Source organism: Hibiscus syriacus, unplaced genomic scaffold (assembly GCF_006381635.1).
Source record: "Hibiscus syriacus cultivar Baekdansim isolate YM2019G1 unplaced genomic scaffold, ASM638163v2 tig00001478_pilon, whole genome shotgun sequence".
NCBI lineage: Eukaryota > Viridiplantae > Streptophyta > Magnoliopsida > Malvales > Malvaceae > Hibiscus > Hibiscus syriacus.
Genome location: NW_024061874.1, coordinates 1,822,514 through 1,847,513, shown reverse-complemented (window position 1 = coordinate 1,847,513; position 25,000 = coordinate 1,822,514). Strand labels below are relative to the sequence as shown.

At 37.6% G+C, this 25,000-nt stretch overlaps 1 protein-coding gene across 1 annotated transcript in view; it reads right to left on the bottom strand.

Annotated features, from left to right (window-relative positions):
* LOC120127296 overlaps positions 1 to 25,000 on the bottom strand; it is a 70,519-nt gene that overhangs the window by 33,973 nt on the left and 11,546 nt on the right. The window contains 18 exon segments of the mRNA XM_039145234.1: positions 359 to 543; positions 752 to 865; positions 947 to 1,078; positions 1,319 to 1,633; positions 1,722 to 2,099; positions 3,433 to 3,501; positions 3,634 to 3,774; positions 3,857 to 3,958; positions 9,592 to 9,685; positions 9,856 to 9,965; positions 10,058 to 10,285; positions 10,398 to 10,622; positions 10,701 to 10,821; positions 11,577 to 11,644; positions 12,012 to 12,107; positions 12,757 to 12,870; positions 13,115 to 13,466; positions 13,578 to 13,670. Of these exon segments, the coding sequence (XP_039001165.1) occupies positions 359 to 543; positions 752 to 865; positions 947 to 1,078; positions 1,319 to 1,633; positions 1,722 to 2,099; positions 3,433 to 3,501; positions 3,634 to 3,774; positions 3,857 to 3,958; positions 9,592 to 9,685; positions 9,856 to 9,965; positions 10,058 to 10,285; positions 10,398 to 10,622; positions 10,701 to 10,821; positions 11,577 to 11,644; positions 12,012 to 12,107; positions 12,757 to 12,870; positions 13,115 to 13,466; positions 13,578 to 13,670 (2,937 nt within the window).

Sequence of the window (25,000 nt, the reverse complement as noted above, 5' to 3'; positions counted from 1 at the left end):
AAAACTTTCAAAGAGATTTCCTTTTTTCTATTCTTTTTCTTTTCTTTTTTTTTTTTTTTGTGTGCCGGGGGGACTGCATAGGAATGCAAACCAAGAAATGTGCTGATTATGCTACAGTGCCACCTGAAAGTTACAGTTCAAGAAAAACATCCATTATATTGACAGGTAAATAGTTAATTATATATCCCATGTAAATTTATGCCCATATGAATTGCCATAAAGTAAACAGATCAGAGGAAAGCAGTTCTCAAACTTCCAATTTTTTTACCATACAGAGTTGAAAAGTTTAAAGGCAAACTTTTAGAGAAATTGGTCAACCGAATGAGTACTAAATAACAAGAGCTAATGGAAAACTGACTCTTTGCTCATTGAATTCCTTGGAACTATAATTATAGGATTGTCAAGTGTGAGATCCAGCTTCAAAGCAGCAGTCCCATCAATTTCTGATTTTTGAATTAACCACTCAAAATCACCAACTTTATCAACTAATTTTATTGCTTCTTCAGTATGTGGGGTGGCAAGCTCCATGAAATAAACTGTTATCTGCGTAATCAAGTTTCCAGTTATTTATATGCAAAGGATATCGAACATTAGGAATATGTTATGAAAAAGTGAACATCTAGGCTTAGTGCAATTCAAAAATATTAAATTGCTATTTGTGAATAAGCAAACTTCAAATGTTAAAATGTTAAACATAATAAATTATGCAAATGCTAAAACTGTATACAATTCAAACTGTATCCCAGCATACCTCCTGAACAAACCTATATAGGAAAACAATTCGAACAGCAGAAAGTCGCCCAAACAAGCTGTAATCATACCCTTCATAATCATCGTCTCCAGCACCAAAAGAAATAAATTTGAACTGGAAAAAGGAAAAGTGTGAAATAAAACATGTATGCAATTGGAAGTTATAAAACATATATTAGCGTACACAACAACACACCTTTATAAAGGATTCAATCCCTGGATTACGTATATCACACAAACAACCTAAGAAGTTATCCGCTCCAAGTGACATATCACGAAGTCTCAAATTTCCCAATGTGCCTTCAATAGAAAGGGATGTTGGATAGACCTGAACAGGGAAAGTTTTAAAAACTTGACAGAAAATAGAAAATTGTGCAAACAAAACTTAAGTCACCCGTCAAGCTACAGATGTAGTTTGAAGGTTATGAAGGGGGTTTTTAACGAGGCCTCCCATATTTTTATAAATGTAACAAAATCAAAATAAATATGAGAATCAAATTTCTATTGCAACAGAGAAACCAGAAGAGACAAAGCATTATTGGGATATTAACAAGATGCTTCACTTCACCTTAAGATCTAACAGGAAACTTTCTTGCACAAACATTGCCAGCTGAGATCCATCCTCCTTGTTAAGAAACACAGTGACACTATCAACATTTATGTTCAAATAGAATATAACACGAGTTTTACCATGGCCTAGTAACCCATCAACACGACCACTTTCTTCAGCCTTTTCTTTATTCATCAAAGATTCATCATCCAAAGCTTCATTTACATCTGTATCACTTGCTGCAGAACTCATAGCCTAATCTAAGCCAAAACCAATCAAGCACCAGAGTGGTCTGTTGCAAAAAAACTCCATCTTGGACAGGCGAATACTCATCTGATGATTTCAACTGAACCAATTAGTTGTGTAATTCACTCAAGTGAAGGATATTCAACTAAATATCAATGATGCAAATTTTAAATACCTGTGTGTCTATGCCTTCATAAAATGGTGAACCAGAACCCCTTTTTGAGAAAGTAACAGTTACAAAATCCAATTCTTCATCACTTTGAGCTTCATAAAATATCTCTCCAGAAAGTCCCTTTCCTTGAAACAAATTGTTTTCATCAAATTCAGGGAGAGCATCCTTGAAAATATCATCATCATCTGGGTGCAACCCAGACATCTGATTTCCAAGCGAACCGCAAGTTTGATGGAATTGAAGTAAATTGTCATTTTTCAGCACAGAGTATGCTATGTACTGTGTATCGCCCGACAGACAACCTTGAAACTCATCCTTTATTTTCAAAGAATGCAGCTTTGTCCTCAACATTAGGTCACTCCCCAAACTAATCATTGTCACCTGTTAAAAGATATTGATGAATAGGTAATAGCAACAAGTATACCAAAAGAAAATTCAAAGGAACCAAATATGGCTACCTATAACTGAAAAAAGAAATAAAAGAACTTCAATGCTCTAATTAGAGAAAACAATATAAAGTAGCAAAAAATTGCAATAAGAGAGAAAATGATATACAGTAGTAAAATCATATAGAAAGCACCGGCACAATATCTTCTATTTGTTTGAGAACAAAGAAATATAATTTTTACATCATAAAAGAAACACACAAGTATATTTATTTGAGAATGTTGAAAGAAACAACCAGCCACCTGATGCCCAGACCAGGTCTATTTTTGGAGCAAACAGAAAGCTTACTCCCTACATGGAGATTACTTGTGTTTCATATACTGAAAACAGCTAGTTTTATTGCCTAGTGCTTTCTGACAAAAATAGATTTTTATACAAGTAATCATATGAAATATCTCCTAATCCCATGTGGAATTTGACAATGCATATAAGCACCTCATTTATGAAAATATTCAAAATCACATTTGTTATTGCTTCTTCGCATTCAATCATCAAGGGGAAGACTAACACTGTTAGTGTGACCGAACCAGCAAGTCCAATTTGATAAATACCACAAGAAAGGAGATGTCATTCAACTCTCGGATGATTGGATGGGACAGAATTTACAATAACATGCTTAATACACAAGATAAATATCCCTAAAAGAGAACCAGAAGAGCATATTCTGAATTCGAAATTGGTAACGAGAAAGTGATAGATCCCCTTTTCAAAGCCTTTGGAATAAGCTTCCAGTATGATGGCAAGCTATAAATCACCATTCACCAATGAGGCCTACAAAATATCTACATCAGAGCTTAAAGTGAATAAACTGGTCCCACCGCAATTCTTCCATGGTTCAATAAGAGTAGCAATACGACTGAGATTCTAAGAGCAATAGGGTTCACATGTCATCTGCACCTCCTATGCCAGTAAGAGTTAAAAGCACGATAGCAGGATGTTTACTGCTACTTTTCCAGCTTTACATCAGCAAAAAGAGAGGTATCCTCCAGATTATTATAAATAATTTGCAGCATATTTTACTCCATGAAGTTCTATCCTTATCATACCAGACGGTAATATTAGGTATAGGATGGGTTCTTCAATCATCAGTACGTTCAAAGATGTAGCACCCTATATGACAATAGAACAAACCTAACTTTCTCAGATATTTTGATGCTAAACATTCATGCCATAATGAACCTCACCAATTTATCGCATTAGCAATTCCAAATTGGTTTACATTATACCACCACAAGATAATGCCAAATAGTAACAGAAAGTCGCAAACCTTTCCACCACTAGCAAGAACCTCAAGAATCAGTTGCTCTTCTTGTTTCTCCGCAACATCCTCGCTTGTCTACAAAACGGTGTAAAATTTGATTTCTCAATAAGTGAACATTGTACCAGAAACTAAAACAAAAATATTCATTAAATGCCTAAAGTTCTAGCACAAATCCATCATGTTGTTTAGAATCATATAACTACTAACCTTTCCATAAAGGCAAAATTTGGTCTCCAAAACAGCCCCATTAATAACAAGGTCGGCAGCTTTCGAATCACTTGTTTGAGGATCATCAGATTCACTGATACCAGCACTTGTTTCTCCAAGTATATCAACAGATGGAGGAGCCTACATGAATACAAAGTAATAAAAACCTAGAAAAATAAATAAATACAAGGAATGAGAAAGAAATTTTATATCATCATCATACAGAAGCTTGATATGTGGCTTGTATAAGTCCCCTCAACCAAGTTGTCTTCTCATCCTCCCCTCGAAACTCCATAACCCAGGTACCTGAAGACTCTAAAGCCTGGAGAAGACATTCATGTCAGAAATAAGGAAAGAACAATTATTCAAGACCATGAAAAAGCAAAAGAACATAAAGCACAGGTATAACAGTGTGGTAGATATAAAATCAAGCAAGGTAATGATTTTGTTTTACCTACTCAAAATTAAGAAAATGCAAGTTAGGCTTTTCCATATAGATAACTAAACACCAATTCAAATTGGCTTGTAAAAGCATTACAGCTAATAAGCTCATCATGGATGATGAGTAAATAATTTAATCTTATAATCCAACATTCAATATAAGAATCCACATTAATAATGAGAGAAACAAGCTGCCACACACGGTCTCCTTTTATGAAGCACACAATAAACGCATAGTAATCTTATGACATATGCTAGTTCTTCCTCTGGTTTTGATTGTTTATTTTTCTTCAAGATCTATTTTTTGTAAATACTGCTTATAAATTAATCTTAACCACCCAAATACGTTATAGTTATTGAGAAAACAATTTCGTGATAGCCAAAAAGAAAAGCAAATGGACCACAAATCCTTAATGCCGTATGAAGACAACATACAATGAACCTTTTTAAGAAATATTGGTAGAATTAAACTCTATCCTCCTTTACTTGTTTATAACATTTCCAATCTAATTTGATCACTCATTCTGAACTAGTTCTTGATACAAAATTCGTTAATCATTGCCGATTCTAGCTATCAGGTTAAATACTTAAGGTTTAAGAAAAAATATAAGGTAGTAAGAACCATTATATTAAAACTTTTGAACTTCATTGAAACTGATAAATGGAAGGGAGATAACTTGCAATTTGAAAAATATTTTCAAAGCAAACACAATTCACAACCCAACCTTGGTTTTAAAAGGAACAAGGCGCACCTAGGCGCAAAAGGTCCTTGAAGCCTAGGCACAGGCGCGCCTTTTGTAGGTGAGGCGCACTTTTTTTTTTTTTGATAGAAGTTGGAGGTCTCATTAAAAACTCCCTTCGTATTCGTTCACATACTAAAAGTATGTTAACGAACATTGGAAGGAAGAAAAGAGTACCTCAGATTTTATTAATATAATACCCGATACAAAAGACACCACGGAATATCTTCTCATGGTGATGTACACTATTACAACAAAAACCTTAACCTCATAAAACCTCATCCAAAGCCACAGTCAAATCACCTTACTACTAATTACACCACCAACAGTAGTAATAAAACAACGCGACAGAACATAATACAAAATGAAAGCAACACCTACAACCATATAGACTAAAATAAAACCACAAATGAAGAGACGAGATCTAATGAGACTTGTATTCTTCAGGAGCCCAAGAGTTTGGTTTGAATGAAGGTTCTATCTCATGCACCATGACCTTGAAGAAATTGTCACCAACCTTCAATTCAACCATCGAATCAATTCTCGCATCAGCCTTTGTTAGGACTTGAATTTTAGCCCGATCAAAGGATGATGGAGATTGACAACTTTCGTCGATAGCCAATAAAAGACCCCACTTATCAGCAATGTTCTTGAAAGTATTCCAATTCCATGCGTGAAAAGGAACACCCTCGCAAACTAGCCATACTCGACGACACTCCATTACCAAACTCTCTGACCAAGCTTCGACTATGGAGAACCACTCTGCGAGAATCTTTGATTTGTCGTTCTTTACACTTCTCAATGAAGCATTGTCTTCGAAAATCATTAAAATCGCATTACCAGCAGCTCTCATTAATGTGAAGCCAGTGAGACCCTTCGATTGCATTGTCTAGCGAGATGACCAATTTAACAAAGTTCTTGCACCACCCCACTAGACAATTGCTCAACACCTAGAGTTTTTCTTCATCTATAACACCTTCAACTTTATAATGATTCTTACTCGAAACATCTTCCATCCCAGACTTGCGAAGAATACTTCGATGACTTTCTCCAATATGAATGACGAGGTTTGAATTTAGCGAAAGAAACACTAATTTGCTGCCGTCGATACGAGAGCCATTCATTTTAGAGATCGTTCTCCTTGCTTCTTCGAATGATGCGAAGCGAATAAAACCAAACGAACTCCTTTGAATTCCTTTTATTTGAATAAAGCATCAAGTACCCGCCCATGAGAGCAAAATAAAGATCCAAACCTCTTCCAATGGATCTTCTCTAAATTATCAATAAATACGTGAAGCATCCAGACTTGTCATTGATGCATCCTTTGGTGACTCCCCGGATCCATCTTGGACAGCACTGCGGTAGACTTTTCAACATAACACCCAGATTTATCATGCACATGAATACTTGGAGACTCCAGGAGCTGGATTTGGCACAGGCAAACCGAAGGAACAGGATGACAACTATGATGTCCACTGCAACAGAATCAATACCCATTCCTTTTTTAACAACCAGATTTTTCTTTGCCATCTCAATGTGCAAAAGAGACTTCACTTGGCATCAAAACCATCTCCTGAAGGGTATCTTTGGCAGCAACAGCAAATTTTGCAGTAGAGAATAGAGCAAAACCCTTGGGCTCTTTTCCCTTGAAGCTCACTTGCGAGGCTTCAAACCTGGAAGCCATCTCAACAAGTTTTGCAGCTCTCTCTTTGAATCTGTAGGCAGACCCGAAATGAAGATGGTACGAACCTTGTCATGATGAGAATGATGATTAGGCGAAGAAGGCGAGGCTGCAGGGAGGAGCTATGACCAGAGGTCTCTTCTGGTTACACGGGAGGATTCCTTCACCCGACATTAGAGGAAATCTCATGACTTAACGTAAAATCCCTGTCGCGCGCCCGCGATGGAGAATGTTTGACTGGCCGGCGAAGAAGAGAAGGATGGTAGGGATAAGAGAGTTGGACAGGAAGGTCCTGAGCCTTCGAAAAGGAGGAACAACGTAAACTTCCTTCTACCAAACCCTCAGACTTAAACGGGATCGTGAAAATCAGATACTGCCTTCAACACTCTCAGACGTGGATGATCGAGGAATCGCTTAGCAAAACCTTGGCTTGTTCTGATAATCGAACCGGTCAAAGGCAGACTCACGGGGAATGGCAGCAAGACTGAACACTAGGACAGAAAGGAAAAGATCGCAAGTGAAAGACCCCGAAGGTCATACAACTGACGACGGCCGACGGCAAAAACGGTAAATAACGTCGTCTGATCTATGCCGAAAGAAAGACTTTCTCGAAAATCCAAACTCAAAAAGAAAACAGAGTGAGGAGACATCTTCCTGATGAAAAATGGCGGCGAACGGATGACGGAAAGTGGCGGCGGACGGCGGATGTCGGACGGCAGACGGCGGACGTCGGACGGCAGACGCGGATGTCGGACGGCAGACGGCGGACGGCGGATGTCGGACGGCAGACGGGCCGGCTTGGAATCTTCTCTCAAAGATGCATTCCCTAAACTTTTTGTCCTTTCCACAAATCAGAATGGTAAGTTAGTAGAACTAGGCGAAATTCGTAAGCGATTAGGAATTGGATCAGTGGATAGAATTGTTGACAATCATTAATAGAACTACTCTTTCGGAAAGTTCGAGGGATGGTTTGATTTGGAAAGGTAATGGGAAGGGTATTTATACTGTCAGCTCTTGTGTGAAGCATTGTTCTTTTAGCTCGGAAGCTGATCCCTTTTGGAAGAGTATCCTTTGGAGGGGGCTGGTGCCTCCTAGGGTGGAGACTTTTTTGTGGCAGATTGTTCATCAGAAATTGGTTGTAAAGGCAGAATTATCGAAGAGGGGGTTCAAGGAATAGTGGACATTTCTTGTCCATTATGTAAGCAAGAGTTGGAATCTTCAGCTCACATTTTCTTCTCCTGTTTAGTTTCGTGGAATCTTTGGAATCGGTTTCTCAATCTGTGGAATGTTTCTTCTGTTTTTCACGAAAATGCTAAAATGTTTCTTTTAGCTTAGGAAAATTTGGTTTCTCATTCCACAATTTGGTCCTTCATTCCAGGTGCTATTCTTTGGACAATTTGGAAATTTAGAAATGCTATTGTTTTTTATAGAGGGATGTTAGATCAAAATGAATTATTTTTCACTGCTAGGTTCAGGCTAGCTTTTTGGTTCCTAGCAAAGAATAATGATGTTTCTATTTCCAAAGACCTTCTCATTAGTGATCCTTCTCTAGGGGATGTCTACTCGAATTCTAAAAATATATTAGCTGAACAAATTCCTTGGTCCCCTCCTCCCAAAGGTTTTCTTAAGCTGAATGTGGATGCAGCCGTCAGTAGTGATTGGAAGACTAGTGGACTGGGTGGGATTTTGAGAGATGAAAGTTGGTTTGGTGCTTGGCTCTTTCAAAGAGGCAGCTGGTCCGGGTCCTCCTTCCTTAATGGAGCTAAAGGCAATTAAGCAGGGTTTAATTTTCTATAATTCCTTTCGATGGTGCTATAAGAAACGGTTAATTATTGAAAGTGATAGCAAGATGTCTGTGGAGTGGGTTAAGAATATAGATAAATGTCCACTTCTGTTTGTTACTATTGTTAAGGATATTGTTGATAGGTTAAGAGTTCAGGAGAGTCTTATTTGTTGGGTAGCTAGGACGACTAATATAAAGGCTGATGGTTTAGCTAAATTTGGTATTGGCTAAGTTAGGGAGTTATAATTTGGGTGGTTCTTTCTCTTTGTTTTTCGAGATTTCAGTTGTAAGGGAGATTATTCTTGGAAGTAGTCTACTCTTTGTAATACTTTTTAATCAATAATATTTGAGGCACTCTTTTTCTCCTTCCGCTGATTAAGGAATTCCACTAGGCGTTCCGTTAATCATGAAGGGGGTTTTTAACGAGGCCTCCTCTTCTTATAAAAAAAATATTATAAACATATCTATGCTAAAAAGTTTTTAATATTTAAAACTATTATTTTATTTATTTTTATAAACATATTTTAATCCCCTTTCACCAAAATCTACACTGTCATTGATTTATACTTAATGTTTTTAATATTTAAAACTATTATTTCATTTATTTTTAAATGATACAAATTTAATTTATTATCAATTTAAAATTTGTAATTATTATAAAAAATTAATTTTATATTTAATAAAATGTATTAAATAATTAATATTTAATTTAAGTTATTTTAAAAATTAAAATTAATTATTTATTATTAAATAACTAAATTTCTAAAAAAAGTATATACTTTGGGTTAAAAGCAGACAAAGGGTGGAAGAAGTTATAATGGTTTGTTATAAATAAATAAACATTAGAGTTGGACCATAAATTTGGGCTATAGGGTTGGGCTTGTTAATATGTCAAATATTATGGTTAAGAAATGAGAAAATGTGATAAAAGAATGAGTTTTCTAGTCTTCTTCAGCCGTCTTCTTCCTTTCTTACTACTGCAATTCTTTTTTTATCTTCTTTAATCTGTTCTACTTCCTATTAATATCTTTAAAAAAATCCGAAAGGCGCTGCTACGCCCGGCGCCTAAAGCCTAGAGGCGGGCGCCATCTTCAGTGCATGACTGCGCCTCGCACTTTTAAAACCAAGAACCCAACATGAATGTGTTAATTAAAAATCTTCAAGAATTAGAAAGGAGAAAATAAACCGCACACACAGAGTACTTTCAGACAACCAGCTATAACAGAGAGGTAGGGATTATTCTGGTTAGGTTTAATGAATATCTTGCAAAAAAACATTACTTGTCGTTAGCTACAAGGTTAAATCTCCCACCTTCTTAGTGCCATTCCTCTTGGACCCATAGCAATACAAAATGGGGAGCCACCAATATTTTCAGATGGAACCTCATGCACTTGTCTTCCAGCCATGCTGCAGGATTCCAAAAGTAACATTTAGATTAGAGTTCCTAAAAATAGCATTGGGGATATCAAAGAAAAAAAGGATATCAGTGTAAATTCAAGAAAATTGAGGCTGCAAAACTACCATCCTACAGATTAACACCAATTAACCAAGTCAAAGAGAAAAGGAAAGCCCCACACCTCAAGTACCGTTGATAGTTCTGAGATTTTTCAGATTCCAATACATAAAGATAGAATCCAGATAATACAACAAAACAGGGTTGCCATGAAGCAACAGAGTTTCCAATACCCTGAACCAACAAAGTTAATTATGGTTAAAATCAGGTGCATACAGTCAAGTACCAGTATAGATCTAGCTTTTACAATGGAGTCAAAAGCAAACCCGCCAAACTAGGATTTTAGCATCAGTAGCAAGATCTGCAACACTCCAAGGAGTCAGCCCAGCTTGCAAATCAACACCAGCAGACTGAACACAGGGGTCCATAGCAACATATAATAAGTCCAACAGTTCTATAAGTTTGCAGTATCTTGCTGGTGAGAAGTGAATGCCAAGATTTGGTACTTGGACAGAAACAAGCGTTGACGGGTAACCTAGGCGAGGAACTTTAATCTGCAATACCAATACACAAGTAGAAATGATGAGAGTTCAAGAATTTCAAAATGAAAACCCTCTAGTGATATTGTTACTTGTTGCATAAGAACTAAAAATAAATAAATCATACCTGATCAACAACTACCTCCATTCCACATTTATCAACAAGAGAATAGAAATTGCCAGCCTTCTCCAATCCAGGAGACATCAAGATTGATTGATTACTAGAACTTGGTTCACCAGAAGTGTAGTTCTGGCAATCAGAATCAGAATCTGTAAAAAAAGCAGAAATATCCCTTCCAGATATGTACACACGAGAATAGATATTCTGCCTCTGTTCATCAGACTGACTCTCCTGCCATAATGATTAATTGTTTAAGCAAATAAATTTTAATTAATGGCAATTTGAGAGGTCAATAGTTAATACACATACCATGGTATGCAATGTAAAATGACCAAAATCCAAAAGAAAATAGCTCTGACATTTGGAAGACGCGTGTGTCCTCAGAGGAATCCTAACTTTAGGAGCATCAAGATCAATATCCAGAGAAAATCTGAGAAACGAAGCAAAAAAGTAAATAACCATTAAAAAATAACCATGTTTTTCTCTTTGCTGAAACTAGGAAATAGAAGCAAAAATAAAATACAGCATAGAAATAGTTACTCAAAGCTATTTCCCAAGTTAACAATTTGAATTCTACAATATTGATTTTTTTCTGCACCACGTAACCCTCGCTTAACATCATGAAAACAAGACATAACAAACTAAAAATGTCCGAGTTGTGTCTGAAACATAACCTCAATTATTTACCCATCATGACAATAAATAATAAAAAAAACTAAGAATCATCCTACATCTGAAGGTTTCCAAGGAAAAGATATCAAAAGACATGGAGATACTCCTTATTCTTCACTTGACCCAAAAAACACAAGCCTCAAACCTAAATGAACCGGACCAAAAACAACCAAAATCCAAAAGCGAACTGAATCACTATGACAGAAAATCCCAATTGACCTGATTGACAAGTCTAATCAAGATTATATACCGGCATAGCAATCCCCAACAGCAACATGATCTGTACCGACATGAATTACATAAAAATGCAAACCCTTTAAAACAATGGTTTCATAGACAAGCCTTTTCACCAGAATGCATCACCTTGCCTAATGCCCATTGGAAATCTTCCAATTGGTATATTGAATGAGATATAAAGCATAAAACATAATATCAAGTAAAAAAGAAACTAATAAAATGATCAAACAACTGATAAATGATGGGCACAATAGATAGTAGAAACAATCATTTAACCTGCTTTGTTCCTCTAACACTGTTTGAAACTGCTCCTGTGCTTTTTGCGTCACTTTTTCTATCCTTGTCTACCAATGGTTTAAAATAATTAGCAGCACAAAGTGGAAATAGTTTCTAAGATCATTATTCTACAAAGTGACTAACTGAGTTTGGTGAGTGACACCAACTCAGTGAATTGACACAAAATTCAAATTATATCATACTAAATATATATAATAAAATATATAATATTAATCTTAAACATTTTTTTATTAATTTGTTTTGAAATTACAACCCCTTACTTTTATAGTTAATATAAATTTAATATGAAAGAGTGGACCAATGTTTGGGCTTCAATGCTTGCATAAAAATTCCTTTCCTTAACCTAGTTTTTATCATTTATTTAACTTTTTTCACCCATGCAGTGGGTGTGTCAGATAGTACTAATGCCATTACCTGCAATGCACTGGCAGTTTCCAAAGCAACAGTTGGACTAACTGCCTTACTTCTCTTCACAAACTCAAAAAAGCGATCACAACTTTCCTTCAAAACCTGCAAAAAACCATAAGAAGTTATCAAGTTTCATCTGCTAAGAGATGACACAACGAACTACAAGATGGCAGAGAAAGTAAATAAAGGACCACTTGCCAAATGCACTCACAACTAAAGTGCTAATAATGGACTATCTCAAAAGAAAAGATACTACAGTATATAATAAAACATCAGGCCAATGGGGTGCAAAAAAGTTGACAATAAATTTTGCCACCCCAGGCTTGTACCTTAGATCAGGAACCAGGTGCTTTCAACCAGAATTAGAATGATATTGGCATGCTAGGAAACTTAGGGCCTCCAGGGAAGGCCTCAAAAGGGGATACCCAGTTTGCTCCATTACCTCCAACGAGATTTGAACATAAACTATTTCACACCTCAACCAAGTTTTCATTAATTTGTCTTTCCTTGAACCAAGATGAGAAATTTTATAGATCTATGGGATTATTACTACCTCATACTAGTTGTTTCCCCCCTCAATGAAAAATCTTGGAGCCAATTTTGGGCATCATTAAAAGGGCATTATTATGGTTACTGATCAGCAAGATACAATCAAAGGTGCAAGACAGAAAAAACAAGTCAGGATGAATCCCCATTTGTAAATTGATGCAGACCCAGTCATCCCTTATCCTTCTAGGATCAATGAAATTACCATAACATAGCAGGGGGAAATTGTAGCTGACAACCTCCAATCAACATTCTCTCCAACCGGTGAGTGGACAAAACTAGCAGTTAATGCATTCACCTTTTGCTCACTGCAGACACTCTGCAGAAAAAATCCGACATAAGGCAATACACATATTATATGTATGTATGTATGTATGTATGTATGGACCATGCAATCTGGCAATAACATACAGTTTGAATCTATTAAAGATATCTTAAAAATTAAAAAAGAAGGTTGATATACGTATAAACTCCATGGTATTCATTTTAGTTCGAAGCCTTTAGTTATCATCAACAAAGGACATTTCAGAAAGAAACAGCTCAAACATGCTACTCAAACAAACCTGAGCAAGGGAACCTTCAGGGGCCGACACACCATAGAATCTTAACCTTACATCACAATGGGTATTGCGGTGTTTAAACTTAGCAGACACATGAAGTTGTTCAAATCTACCGCAAAGTATCTCTGTCTGGTTTTTATCGATAATCGTCGCAGCAGCTTGACTTATAGACACAGTTACCATAAAGCGGATCATGCTTTGCAATTCCTTCCCTGAATGTGACATCAAATCCTCATCAGGCTGGTAACTGAGTAACTTATTGATCGCCTGCCACTCTTCTTTACTCAACGCTTCCTCTGTTAACTGTGATTCACCCAAAACATCCCCATCAGACACATCTTCAGATTGTGTACGCCTGAGATTAAAGGTGAATAGAATTAGCAAAAGTTAAAATTTGGGGGGAAAGCTGAAAACAAGATCATAAAAAAAACTAACGTATAACCTTCTCATATTTATTTCAACATACCAAATCGATGAAAACCAACTTTTCTTCTGAAGCCTTCTCTGTTCAGCTGCTTCCTTAGACTTTACAGATTCAACCTTCGCATGTGCAAGTAACCTAATTGGTCCAAGTAGAAATAAAAAATGTTGTAACATTTGACCAGTGAAGAAAAAAATTGTTTAACTATGAATTGTACATTAATATCCTTGACCACTTTTAATAACAGATTTGCATATATACCTGGTTTGAATAAAAATTTATCATACAAATGGAACATATGGTAATTCAACAATTCCAATCCTCCAAGTATTGAACATAAAGAAAAATTATGGCCAATTGAAAACACTCATAATTGTGCATCGCTCTCCCTTTGGTAAACCATGGCAGGTTCTGTAGCTTGACTGGCCATACCTGTCCCTGGTCTAAAATCATTTTTTAACAACTTTCCTGGTGTATCCGGAGGCATCCAACACATGTCCACCCATTTCAAATGTATTCCTATTATAGTAGGACATGTATTGAAACATGATGGGTGTCGTTATGTCAACTTTCACTGCAGAAGTTAACATGAGTGAGAAAAGTAGAGAGAGAAAAAGAGCGAGTTTGTTTGGTAGTTCGTCCTCTGGTGAGGAATGGACTGTCTTTGTTGACAATCTTAGTACGAGAGTTACTAGATTTGAGTTAAGAGAGATTTTTAACCATTATGGAAAAATAGTGAGGGTTTATATTCCAAGTTTTTTATGTCTAAACCAAATTATAAGTCATCCACGTTTGCCTTTGTGCAATTTGCGAAGGAGGTAGGTTGCAGAAAAGCAGTTCATAATGTAAACGGTACGCTGATTGATGGGAAGAGAGTCTTAGTGGGGATTGCAAAGTACAAGAGGGGCAGAAAAAGAGAAGCATAGGTAAAAAGAAATCAGTTGCATGGTTTTAAGCTGGGTAGAGAGGTTAATGGTGAATTGCAGGCTGAGTTGGAGAAACCGAGAAGTTTGAGAGATGAAAGATCGTATAAGGAGGTTGTGAATGTGGTCAACAGTAGGAGCGTGGATCCAGAGAAACCGAGAAGTTGAGAGATGAAAGATCGATAAGGAGTTGTGAATGTGGTCAACAGTAGGAGCGTGGATCCAGGTCATATGGTGAATAAGGGAGGTCAGAAGAATGCAAATGGAATAAGAAATGTTGGGATATGCATATCCCATCAGATGATTTTTGCTGGGTGAAAAACTCCTTAACAGGGGTTATCAAAGATCCCTTTCAGCCTGATATGGTGAAGAGAGCTTTGGCAAAGGAGGGATTCCAGGTTAAGATAATAGGTGGGGATATCAGGAACGCCGCATTATTATGTTCAACACAAATGAAGAGTTTTTAGAGGCATGGTCGAGTCTCCGAGAGAAACTATACTGTTGGTTTGATTGGGTAGATCCGTTGTTGAGTGAAGATGGAGTTCCTTTGGCTTATTGCTTGGTCGAGTTGGTTGGTTTACCGCTTCTTAGTTGGAGTGTTCCTTTTTTGGAGAAGCTTGGTGAAAAATGGGGAAAGGTTGTGAGTATCCTGGAGGAAACAAGAAATAGAGATGATCTTTCTTCGGCTAGAATGCTGTTAAGGGTTGCAAGCCTTTTTGATGTACAAGAATCGGTTATTGTGGGTTCTTATGGCAGATCCTTTAAAGTTAAAATTAATGTGGGTACCAGGTGTAATCCTATCTCTGAAGATTTTGGAGTCGTGAGGCAGAATTTTTCACATAACAGTTGCAATAACGATGTGTCAAAGGGGGACGATGGTAGAAACTTAGAGAAGGAAGAAGACAACAGGGAAAATTTAGAAGAAGGATTTCGGTCAAAGGTAGACATGTGGCTTCAGACCAGTCTAGAAAGGAGGATGTCAGAAGATGGGGAACATTATTTGAAAAAGAAGTCTGTCACTCTGCCCAATGATAATGGGTGTCAGACAAATTTGAATTTGATTTTAACTATTGTGGGACTATGCAGGAATTGGGCTGCGAGAGGCTGTGGACCAGAGTATCCAAGCCCCCATTCTGATTCAAATGGGGAGTATCTTTCTCCTATAACAAAAATTTTCCCACGGGCCCTGCTGTGAAGTTGAATTGGGCCAGGGCAGTAAATAAAAAAAATGATCAGCCTTTGTCTGATTTTCAAGAGCAAGATACAGATGTAGTGAGGGATGAAGCTATAGATAACAATAAAACTGTTCAAAGAAGTTGAGATGGTTAAGGATGTCAATCAAGTGATTCTCAATGCGGGTAGTGATTCTTCTTTTTGTGAAAGAAGAGAAATTCAGTGAATTTCGAGGAATGTGAAGAAATTGAGCCTTTAAATCCTAATTTAATGCAGTCAGCTCCTAATCAGGAATCCTCACAGTTTTCTTCAAGAGGCAGAACGTTGATTCAGCATAGAAGATTTCTTTCTTCTAAAAGTGTGCCAATAGAGAGGAGGAGAATGGCCAGCTATAGAAGATTTTATAGTAGATCGAGGTGAGAAATCACTGGTTTGGAAATGAACAGAAGAACTCTTGTCTAGAAAAGACTTTCAGCAGTTTTCTTCAGATAAAATGGGAAGTGGGTTGGAAAAGGCTATTAATTCTACTAATAATCAGAATTCTTCTGTGGTACCATTTATTAGGAATAGCTCCTCAGAGGTTGTGGAAGCAGGTATTATTCCTGCTACAGGGACAGAAAGAACTAAAAGAAGGGCGAAAAGAGTTTTAACTAGGGAAGCAGTGGATCTGGTTAATTCACCTATTGTCTTTTCACCTCAATTCTCGAAGGTGGTGGAGGAAGCAATGCTTACTTGGGAAGTTTGTCAGGTGTTAGGCCTTTCGTTCAAGGAAGTAAGAAGACTTTCATAGAAACATTTTAAGCCTGGAAGATGGGTCTGACTCAGCAAGGGATGGATGATTTGCAGAGTCTCACTTTTTTGTTGTTTGGAGAGTTGGTTTTTGGTTGTGGGAGTGTTGTTTTTTGATGAATAGATTAAACATTTTATCTTGGAACATTAGAGGGTTAGGGAGGAGAGAAATATATTGCTGTTGCAAGGCTAGTAAAGAAGGTTAGACCAGTTCTGCTTTTTATCCAAGAATCAAAGTTAGAAAAATGTCATGTATCGATTACTAGGAAGATTGGAGGAAATTTCCTAAAGGAGGTGATGGTGTCTCCAGCACAGGGGTCAAAGGGTGGTTTGATTTCTATGTGGAATGAAAATGTGTTCAAAGTTACAAATAAGCATGTGCACAATAGGTTCTTGGCACTGGTGGGAAATTATATGATGACCAAGAGGAATTCGCTTTTATTAATGTCTATGGTCCTGTTATTGAATCTGAAAAAGATGAATTTTATGGGGATTGTTAGATTTTGTTCGTTTGTTGATCTACCGTTTGTATAGGGGGTGATTTTAATGCGTATCTTGATCCGCAAGAAAAAAATGGAAATCACAGAATTGGCATAATTGATATTTTCAGATCTTTTGTGCAACAGGCAATCTTATTGATTTGCCGATGTCAGGAGGGACTTTCACATGGTAGCAATAGAGAAGATTCTACATGGGTTAGACTAGACCGCTTCCTAATTAGTGGTAGTTTCCTAACAATTTTCCTAAGATCTCACAGTCCCTTCTATCAAATTCTATTCTGATCACAATCCAGTTTTGTTGGAAGATGTTAGTATCATTGGGGCCCTAAACCTTTTAGATTTTTAATTACCTTTTAGAGGAAAAAGGTTTTGATGGATGGGTAGAAGACTTGGTGTTTGTTGAGAAGAAGAAGAGGAATAATGGGGGGGATTTTTAGGATGCTACAGGCTGCTAAAAAACAGATTAAAAGATGGCCTGGAGGTAATCAATTTGGGTTGTCAGATTCAATTTCGATGCTTGAAGGGAAGATAAATGAATTGGAAAGAAGTCAATGTCGAATCTTATCTAAGGGTGAATGGGATCAGTGGGTTGACTGCAAAAATGCTGTGGAGGTTGTTTAGGATCAAGGAGAGCATTTGGTATCAAAAGTCCAGAAGTAGGTGGATTAAGGGTGGAGACAAAAATACTAGGTTCTTTCATCTAAGTGCTATGAGAAATAGAGTAACTCCATTCATTCATTGAATTGATGGAGTTTTATTTTCGGATGCGGGAAAATAAAAGAAAGTGTATAATTTTTTCAAGTCTGCATACAACTCCAATTCGGCCTTGGAGGCAGAGGACTTGAATTTGGATTTTGCACAGTTAACAACATCTCAATGCGCATATTTGGAGGAATTTTCGGAACAAGAAATATGGCAAGCAATTTCTTCTTCGGATAGTACTAAAGCTCCTGGACCGGATGGTTTTACCATGGGTTTTTACAAGAAATACTGGAAAATTCTTAAGAATCAGATCATGGAGTTTTTCTCAGATTTCTATAAAGGAAAGAAGTGGGTTCATGGAGTTAATCATGCATTTACCTTGATTCCTAAGAAAGGTAATCCTGAGTGTATTGAAGACTATAGACCTATTAGTCTTGTGGGCAGCCTGTACAAAATTCTGTCAAAAGTTCTTTCCAAGAGACTAATATCGTGTATCGATGATATTATTAGTCTGTCACAGTTTGCTTTTATTCCTGGAAGGCAATTGTTAGATTGTGCATGTTTGGCTAACGAAGGTATTGATTCTTGGAGGAAGCAAGGACTTAAAGGGGTTGTATTTAAAGTGGATTTTAGCAGAGCCTACGACACTGTGGAGTGGCAGATTCTGCAAAAGTTAATGATAAAGATGGGATTCGGCGAGAGGTGGTGTTCTTGGATCAAACAGTGCATTTCAACGTCTTCTATCTCGGTTCTAGTGAATGGTTCTCCTACTGAAGAGTTCCCTATTGCTAAAGGTTTGAGGCAAGGTTGCAGCCTTTCTCCTCTTTTGTTTAACATGGTTGGGGAATTACTACATTTGATGCTGTCGAAAGCAGTGGACTTGGGTCTTTTTCAGGGGTTTTCTTTTGGAAACAGTCAAAACTCTTTTACTTTGTCTCACCTACAGTTTGCATATGATTTAATTATTTTTTGTTGAGATTCAATTACTCAGATAAAGAATGTTAGAAGAGTTTTGAGGATTTTCGATTTATTGACGGGGCTCCAACTGAATTTAGCAAAAAGCAAGCTGTATGGGAATGTGGAGAGTGACATCCTTGATGTTTGGGCTAGGGATATTGGCTGCTCTGTTGATTCATTCCTGACTGTTTACTTAGGTCTACCTTTAGGGGAGAAAAAGAACTCGGCAAAGCTTTGGGAACCTGTCATTGAAAATTTCAGCAAGAAATTGGCAGGCTGGAAAGCTAATTCTCTATCTATGGCCGGTAGGCTAGTACTTATCAACTCGGTTTTATCTTCCCTACCTACTTTTTACCTATCCATTTTTAAGATGCCTTCTACTATTTCTCACCGGTTAAATTCCATGATGTCGAATTTTTTATGGGGTGGAGGGGATGGAAAGAAGAAAATTCACTGGGTGAGTTGGGATAAAATTTGCAAACCGTTGAGTGGTGGTGGTTTAGGCGTTGATTTGAATGTTTCAAACCGAGCTTTGTTGGGTAAGTGGATTTGGAAATTTGCAAATGACAAAATTCGATGTTAAAGAGATTCTTATGTTGTAAACACAATGTCAACTGTCAAACCATGGATATTAACAAGGTTATTTCTCAAAATGACTCTTGGATGTGGAGGGGAATTGTTAATAACTTCATGAAGGATGATACCATCGGAGGTTGTCTTAGATCTCATGCAAAGATACAAATTGGGAATGGGAAATCTATATCCTTTTGGTGTGATACATGGCTTGGGGAGTTTCCTTTGAAATTTCTTTTTCCAAGAATTTTTGCCCTTTCTACTAATAAACGGGTAATGTTGCAGACTTTGGGAGTTTTGATTCAACCGGATGGGAATGTGTGAAGACTAGGAGAATCTGTGATTGGGAGGTGGAGCAGCTGGTAGAGCTGTTGGATAGGCTGAAAAATGTTAAACTTATTGAGTCATTGGATGATGGGTTGTTGTGGAATGGGTTGAATGTCGGACTGTTTTCTGTTAAAGCTTGCAGGAAAGCTCTTTATAATTTTAATGATGAATCATTATTTTGGAGTATCCAGCAGAGCTGAAGGCTATCAAAAAAAGGAATTGATCTATTTGTTTCATCACAATGGGCTTCGAAGGGCAGACTAATTATTGAAAGCGATTCAAAGATAGCAGTGGATTGGATTAAAGACCAAGCTCTTGCACCTGCTTTTCTGTCAAACTTTGTCAAGGAAATTGTGTCTATTATATATGCTATTCAGGCTCTTGTTAGGTGGATTCCTAGATGGTGAAACTGTGAGGCCGATAAGTTAGCAAAGGAAGGAATAGGGTAATTTTTGTCCTTGCTTAGGTAGTTGTGTAAGCCTTAAGAGCAAAGTACCCTCAGGACTGTTTTTAAGTTTTATGTAGTTTGCAAGACTGTTTTTAAGCCTTATGTATCTGTTTATTATCAATAAATGATGCACTCTTTTCCTCCTTCCGCTAGTTGGTCTTACCTTAGGACAGAGGACCACTATGAGGGAGGTTTTTAATGAGGCATCCTATTCCTATCAAAAAAAAAAAACTTTCACTGCAGAAAACAAGACTGATGGTTTCACTATCATCTAATTTTAAGCCATAAGAACTTGAGGATATTTCAACATTGATAGTGGCAGTTACTAGTTACGTCATACAACGAATATAGGACTTCAAAAACTAATTTAACTAAAAAAACAAGTTTTTTTTAATAAGAATAGGAGGTCTCATTAAAAACCCCTTCATAATTGCCAGAAACCGAATAGGTTTCGCGGCAAAAAGCTGAAGGGAAAAAAGAGTACCTCAATTATTATTAATGAAGAGGTTTTTTTTTTTTGATAGGAATGGTAGGCCTCATTAAAAACTCCTTCATGATTAATGGATCACAAGGTGCTCCTTAATCAGCGAAAGGAGTAAAAGAGTGCCTCAATAATTCATTGATAACCCCAAGATACAAAAACTTAAAAACAACCATACAATTCTCTTGCAGATAACCGACCCAAAACCCAAACAATAACTGCTTATCTAACCAATACCAGCCTTGGCTAAACTATCAGCCTCAACATTGGCTGACCTAGCAACCCATCTAATACTACCATTCAACCCCCTAAACTTCTCAGCAATATCTGTCACAATGTCTAAGCAAACATTGGACAGCGGTCGATATTCTTGACCCATTCCACTGCTAGTTTACTGTCTGATTCAACAATTAACATGTCCTTAAAACACTGTTGAAACGAAACAAAGAAAGATAAGCCTTTCTTAATTGCCTTAAGTTCGATCCAAACAGGAGGACCTGGACCAGCAGCCTCTTGAAAGGTACCCAGCACCGAACCATCGTGAGCTCTTAAGATGCCCCCAACTCCACTCTTCCTCCAGTCTTCCGTCACTGCCGCATCCACATTCAACTTAATAAAGCCCTTTGGAGGGTGAGACCAAGACACAAATTTGACAATAGAATTGCTTGAGAAAGAGCAACAATCCCCAAGAGAAGGGTCACAAATGAGAGAATCCTTAGGAATAGATGCACCCTTGTAGTAAGCTAAGAACCAAGCAGCCAACCTGCATCTTGCCATAAAGAATAGATCAATCTGATCTACCCTCCCCCCCTCGAAAACAACAACATTCCTACATTTCCAAATTGTCCAAAGAACCACCCTGGGGATGAAGGACCAAATTTTAGATTTAGGAACCAATTCATCCCAAGCAACCATAAAACTTTGAGCATTGGTTTGTAAAACTGAAGTAACTCCCCAATAGCTTAGAAATTTGTTCCATAATGACCACGCCACCAAGCAAGAAAAAAATAAGTGTGTAGAGGTTTCATCCGCCTTATCACAAAAAGGGCAAGCAACATCAACAATAGATGAAACTCCTCTCCTCTTTAACTCTAGTTTTACTGGCAGTCTCTGGAGCACCACCTGCCACAAAAAAACCTCCACTTTGGGAGGCACTAAACCCCTCCAAATGTATTTATTCCAAAAAGGATCTGTTGTAACAGTAGGACAACAAAGACTTAACACACGAGCTGACAGTATAGACTCCTTCCCCATTCCCACACCAAACCAAACCATATGATAATTCTTGAGAAAGATTGATATTATGGATCAAAGCCATTAAGTCAGCATACTGAAACAGTTCCCACTCACTCAAATTCCTTCTCATATGAACATGCCAAGACCAAATTGATGACCAAAACTCCCCAAATTCATTAAGCTTCCCATTCTTGTTTATAGACAACACAAACATTCTGGGAAAAACAACTTTAAGGGGTGATTCATGCGCCCAACAATCGAGCCAAAATCTGATGCTTCCTCCGTCTCCCACTCGGGCTTTAAACCTACTTCGAAACTTAGATCCAAACTGATCTTATTTGAAATGGTTATTGATCACCGACTTCCAAATCCAAGAAGCATATGCAGGTTGTTTCTCGTTAAACATTAGAAAACTAGGGTCTATATTATATTGCAACAGATTACTTTCTTCCACATTGACTCTTTGTCATTAGCAAACCTCCAAGACCATCTCCCTAATAGTGCTCTATTCATATTAGAAATGTCAAAATCACCAAGACCACCAACACTTTTTCCAGAACACACTTTTGACCAATTAACCCAATGGATTTTTTTGGCCTCAACTCCTCCCCATAGAAATCTAGCCATGATTGAATTTAGCTTATCAATCACTGATGAGGGCATCTTGAACATGGACATGAAATAAATAGAGAGTGAACCCAAAACTGCCTTCAGTAAAACCAGCCTCCCTGCCATTGATAAAATCTTTGCCTTCCATCCGGCTAGCTTCAATTGAAATTTTTGAACTACCGAATCCCACAACAACATAGAATTTCTCTTAGCACCAAGAGGCAACCCCAAGTACTCCGCAGGAAATTGTCCTACTGAACAGCCAATAGCATTAGCCCACTGAAAAACCTCTTCCTCATTAGTATTAATACCAAATAATTTGCTCTTAGACAGATTTAGCTTCAGACCAGTCATAACTTCGAACACACGAAGAGTTCTCTTAACATTAACAATCTGAGCCTTCGAAGCACTGCAGAAAATGATAAGATCGTCTGCAAATTGCAAATGAGATAAATTGAGTGAGGCCTCATCTTTACCAACCACCAGACCACTAAACAAACCCGAAGATACTGCTTTCCTTAGCATCAAATGAAGCAGTTCTCCAACAAGATTAAACAGCAAAGGGGACAAAGAACATCCCTGTCTAAGGCCTCTCGCCATAGGAAATTCAATAGATGGAACCCCATTTACCAAAACTGATACCGAAGCAGTTGAAACACACATTCGGATCCGCTACACCATTTTAAACTGAACCCCATCTTAGTCATAACTTTAAATAGAATGTCCCAATCAACCAAATCATAAGCCTTCTTGAAGTCTACCTTAAAAACACAACCCTTCAAACCTTTCTTCCTCCATAAATCAATTCCTTCATTAGCAATAAAAGAACAATCCAAAATCTGTCTCCCAGGAATAAAAGCAAATTGAGTTTCACTGATAATATCATTGATGCAACATCTCAACCTTCTCGAAAGACACTTAGAAAGAATCTTATACATCCCACCTACAAGGGAAATAGGTCTGAAATCATCTATGCTTCCAACATTAGAACCTTTCGGAATGAGAGTTAAGAAAGAATGGTTAATGACGTGCTCCCACTCCTTTTCCAAATAAAAATTTTGGAAAAACTTCAATATATCAGCTTTCAAAATAGCCCAGAATTTCTTAAAAAAACCCATGTTCAGCCCATCCGGCCCAGGAGCTTTATCACTATCGCAAGAATTAATGGTCTCCCAAATCTCATCTTCTGTAAACTCCTTTTCTAATAAAAGATTCTGCTGCACAGAGACTCTTGAAAAGTCCAACTTTATATCCTCCACTTCCAATGTTGAACAGCAATTAAAAGCTTGAAAGAAGTGCTCCCTGACACTAGACTTAATAATACTTGGATCTTTGATAATGACACCATCAACATTGAGAGCAACCAGAGAATTCTGACTCCTCCTAATGGATGCGCAAGTGTGAAAGAACTTAGAGTTACGATCTCCACCATTAACCCACTTCTCTCTAGAGTTTTGAACCCAAATTTGCTCCTCGATTCTGAGTAATCTCCAAAGTTCACTTCTCAAGAGACTCAACTCTTTCGAAGTGACATCATCACTGGGAGACGGATTCTGTTGCATCCTCATCTCAATCTGGTGAATTTTTTCTTGTAACACATAAATGTCCATTCGAGGAAACTGATTTCTCTCCCCAGACCAACTCTTAATAGCAATCTTTGTATTCCTGAGAATGCTAAAAATTCCAGCTCTTGACTTCACTTCTTTGAACCCCTTAATAGACTCAACAACCATCTTCTCAAAACCCTCCTCAGACAATAAATAACTAAACAACCTAAAAGGTCTCTTACCCCAATTAGCTTCCCCAATCTCCAGAATGATTGCATTATGATCGGAGATAGATTTAGGCAATAAAATCTGGTTTAAACCGGGAAATTCTGTTGAGAAGCTAGAATTCACCAGAAACCTATCTAATTTTACAAAAGTCGAAAGATCCCGATGACTACTCCATGTAAAATTCCCCCCAACAAGTGGCAGATCAATAAGCCCCGTTTGCTGAATAAAATGACGAAAAATTTCCATTGAATTCCTGTTCTGAGCTCTACCTAACTTCTCCTCTTCATATAAATAGGCATTGAAGTCCCCACACACACACACAAAGGGATACTGATCTCGTTTAAAAACAGTCCCAGTTCATCAAAAAAACCAAAACAAACCAAACAGTTAACCAAAGAAAAATAAATACAACCACAAGCTTCCCTAGAATTAACCAATCCCCTTTCATAAGGGTTACCTTATGGTTCTTTCATGACCAGATTACCCTTACAAGGCCCCAGAAACTTTCCAAACAGTTTTTGAAGTTCAGCAATTTGTTCTTTAGTGAAGCTAGTGACAGATGTGGCAACAACTATGCTTGATTTATTATCGCGAGAGTTCTTGGACTTCCAGTTCTTGGAGTGGCTGGGCTTTTTGCAATGATCACACCAAGGTCTCCCCCGTTTGGAAGTGGGAGATGATTAATGGGTGAGTAAGGCAAATCCTTCAGGAGGGGAATGTGGTTCATCAGGCAGCATCACACACCTTCGACTTTCTTCTTTCTTAACAATAGAGAAAGCCTCTCGAAGGGAGGGAAGAGGAGAAATAGTCAAGACCCTGCCGCGAACCTGGTCCACGTCCTTTTTTAAGGCTTGGAGAAATTGAAAAAGCCTTTGCTGAGTGACAATTTGCTGGTAAAGGGCGGTAAGGTTATTGTAGTAGAGAGTGACAGACATGGTTCCCTGCTTTAGGGTGGCTACCTGATCTTCAATATGA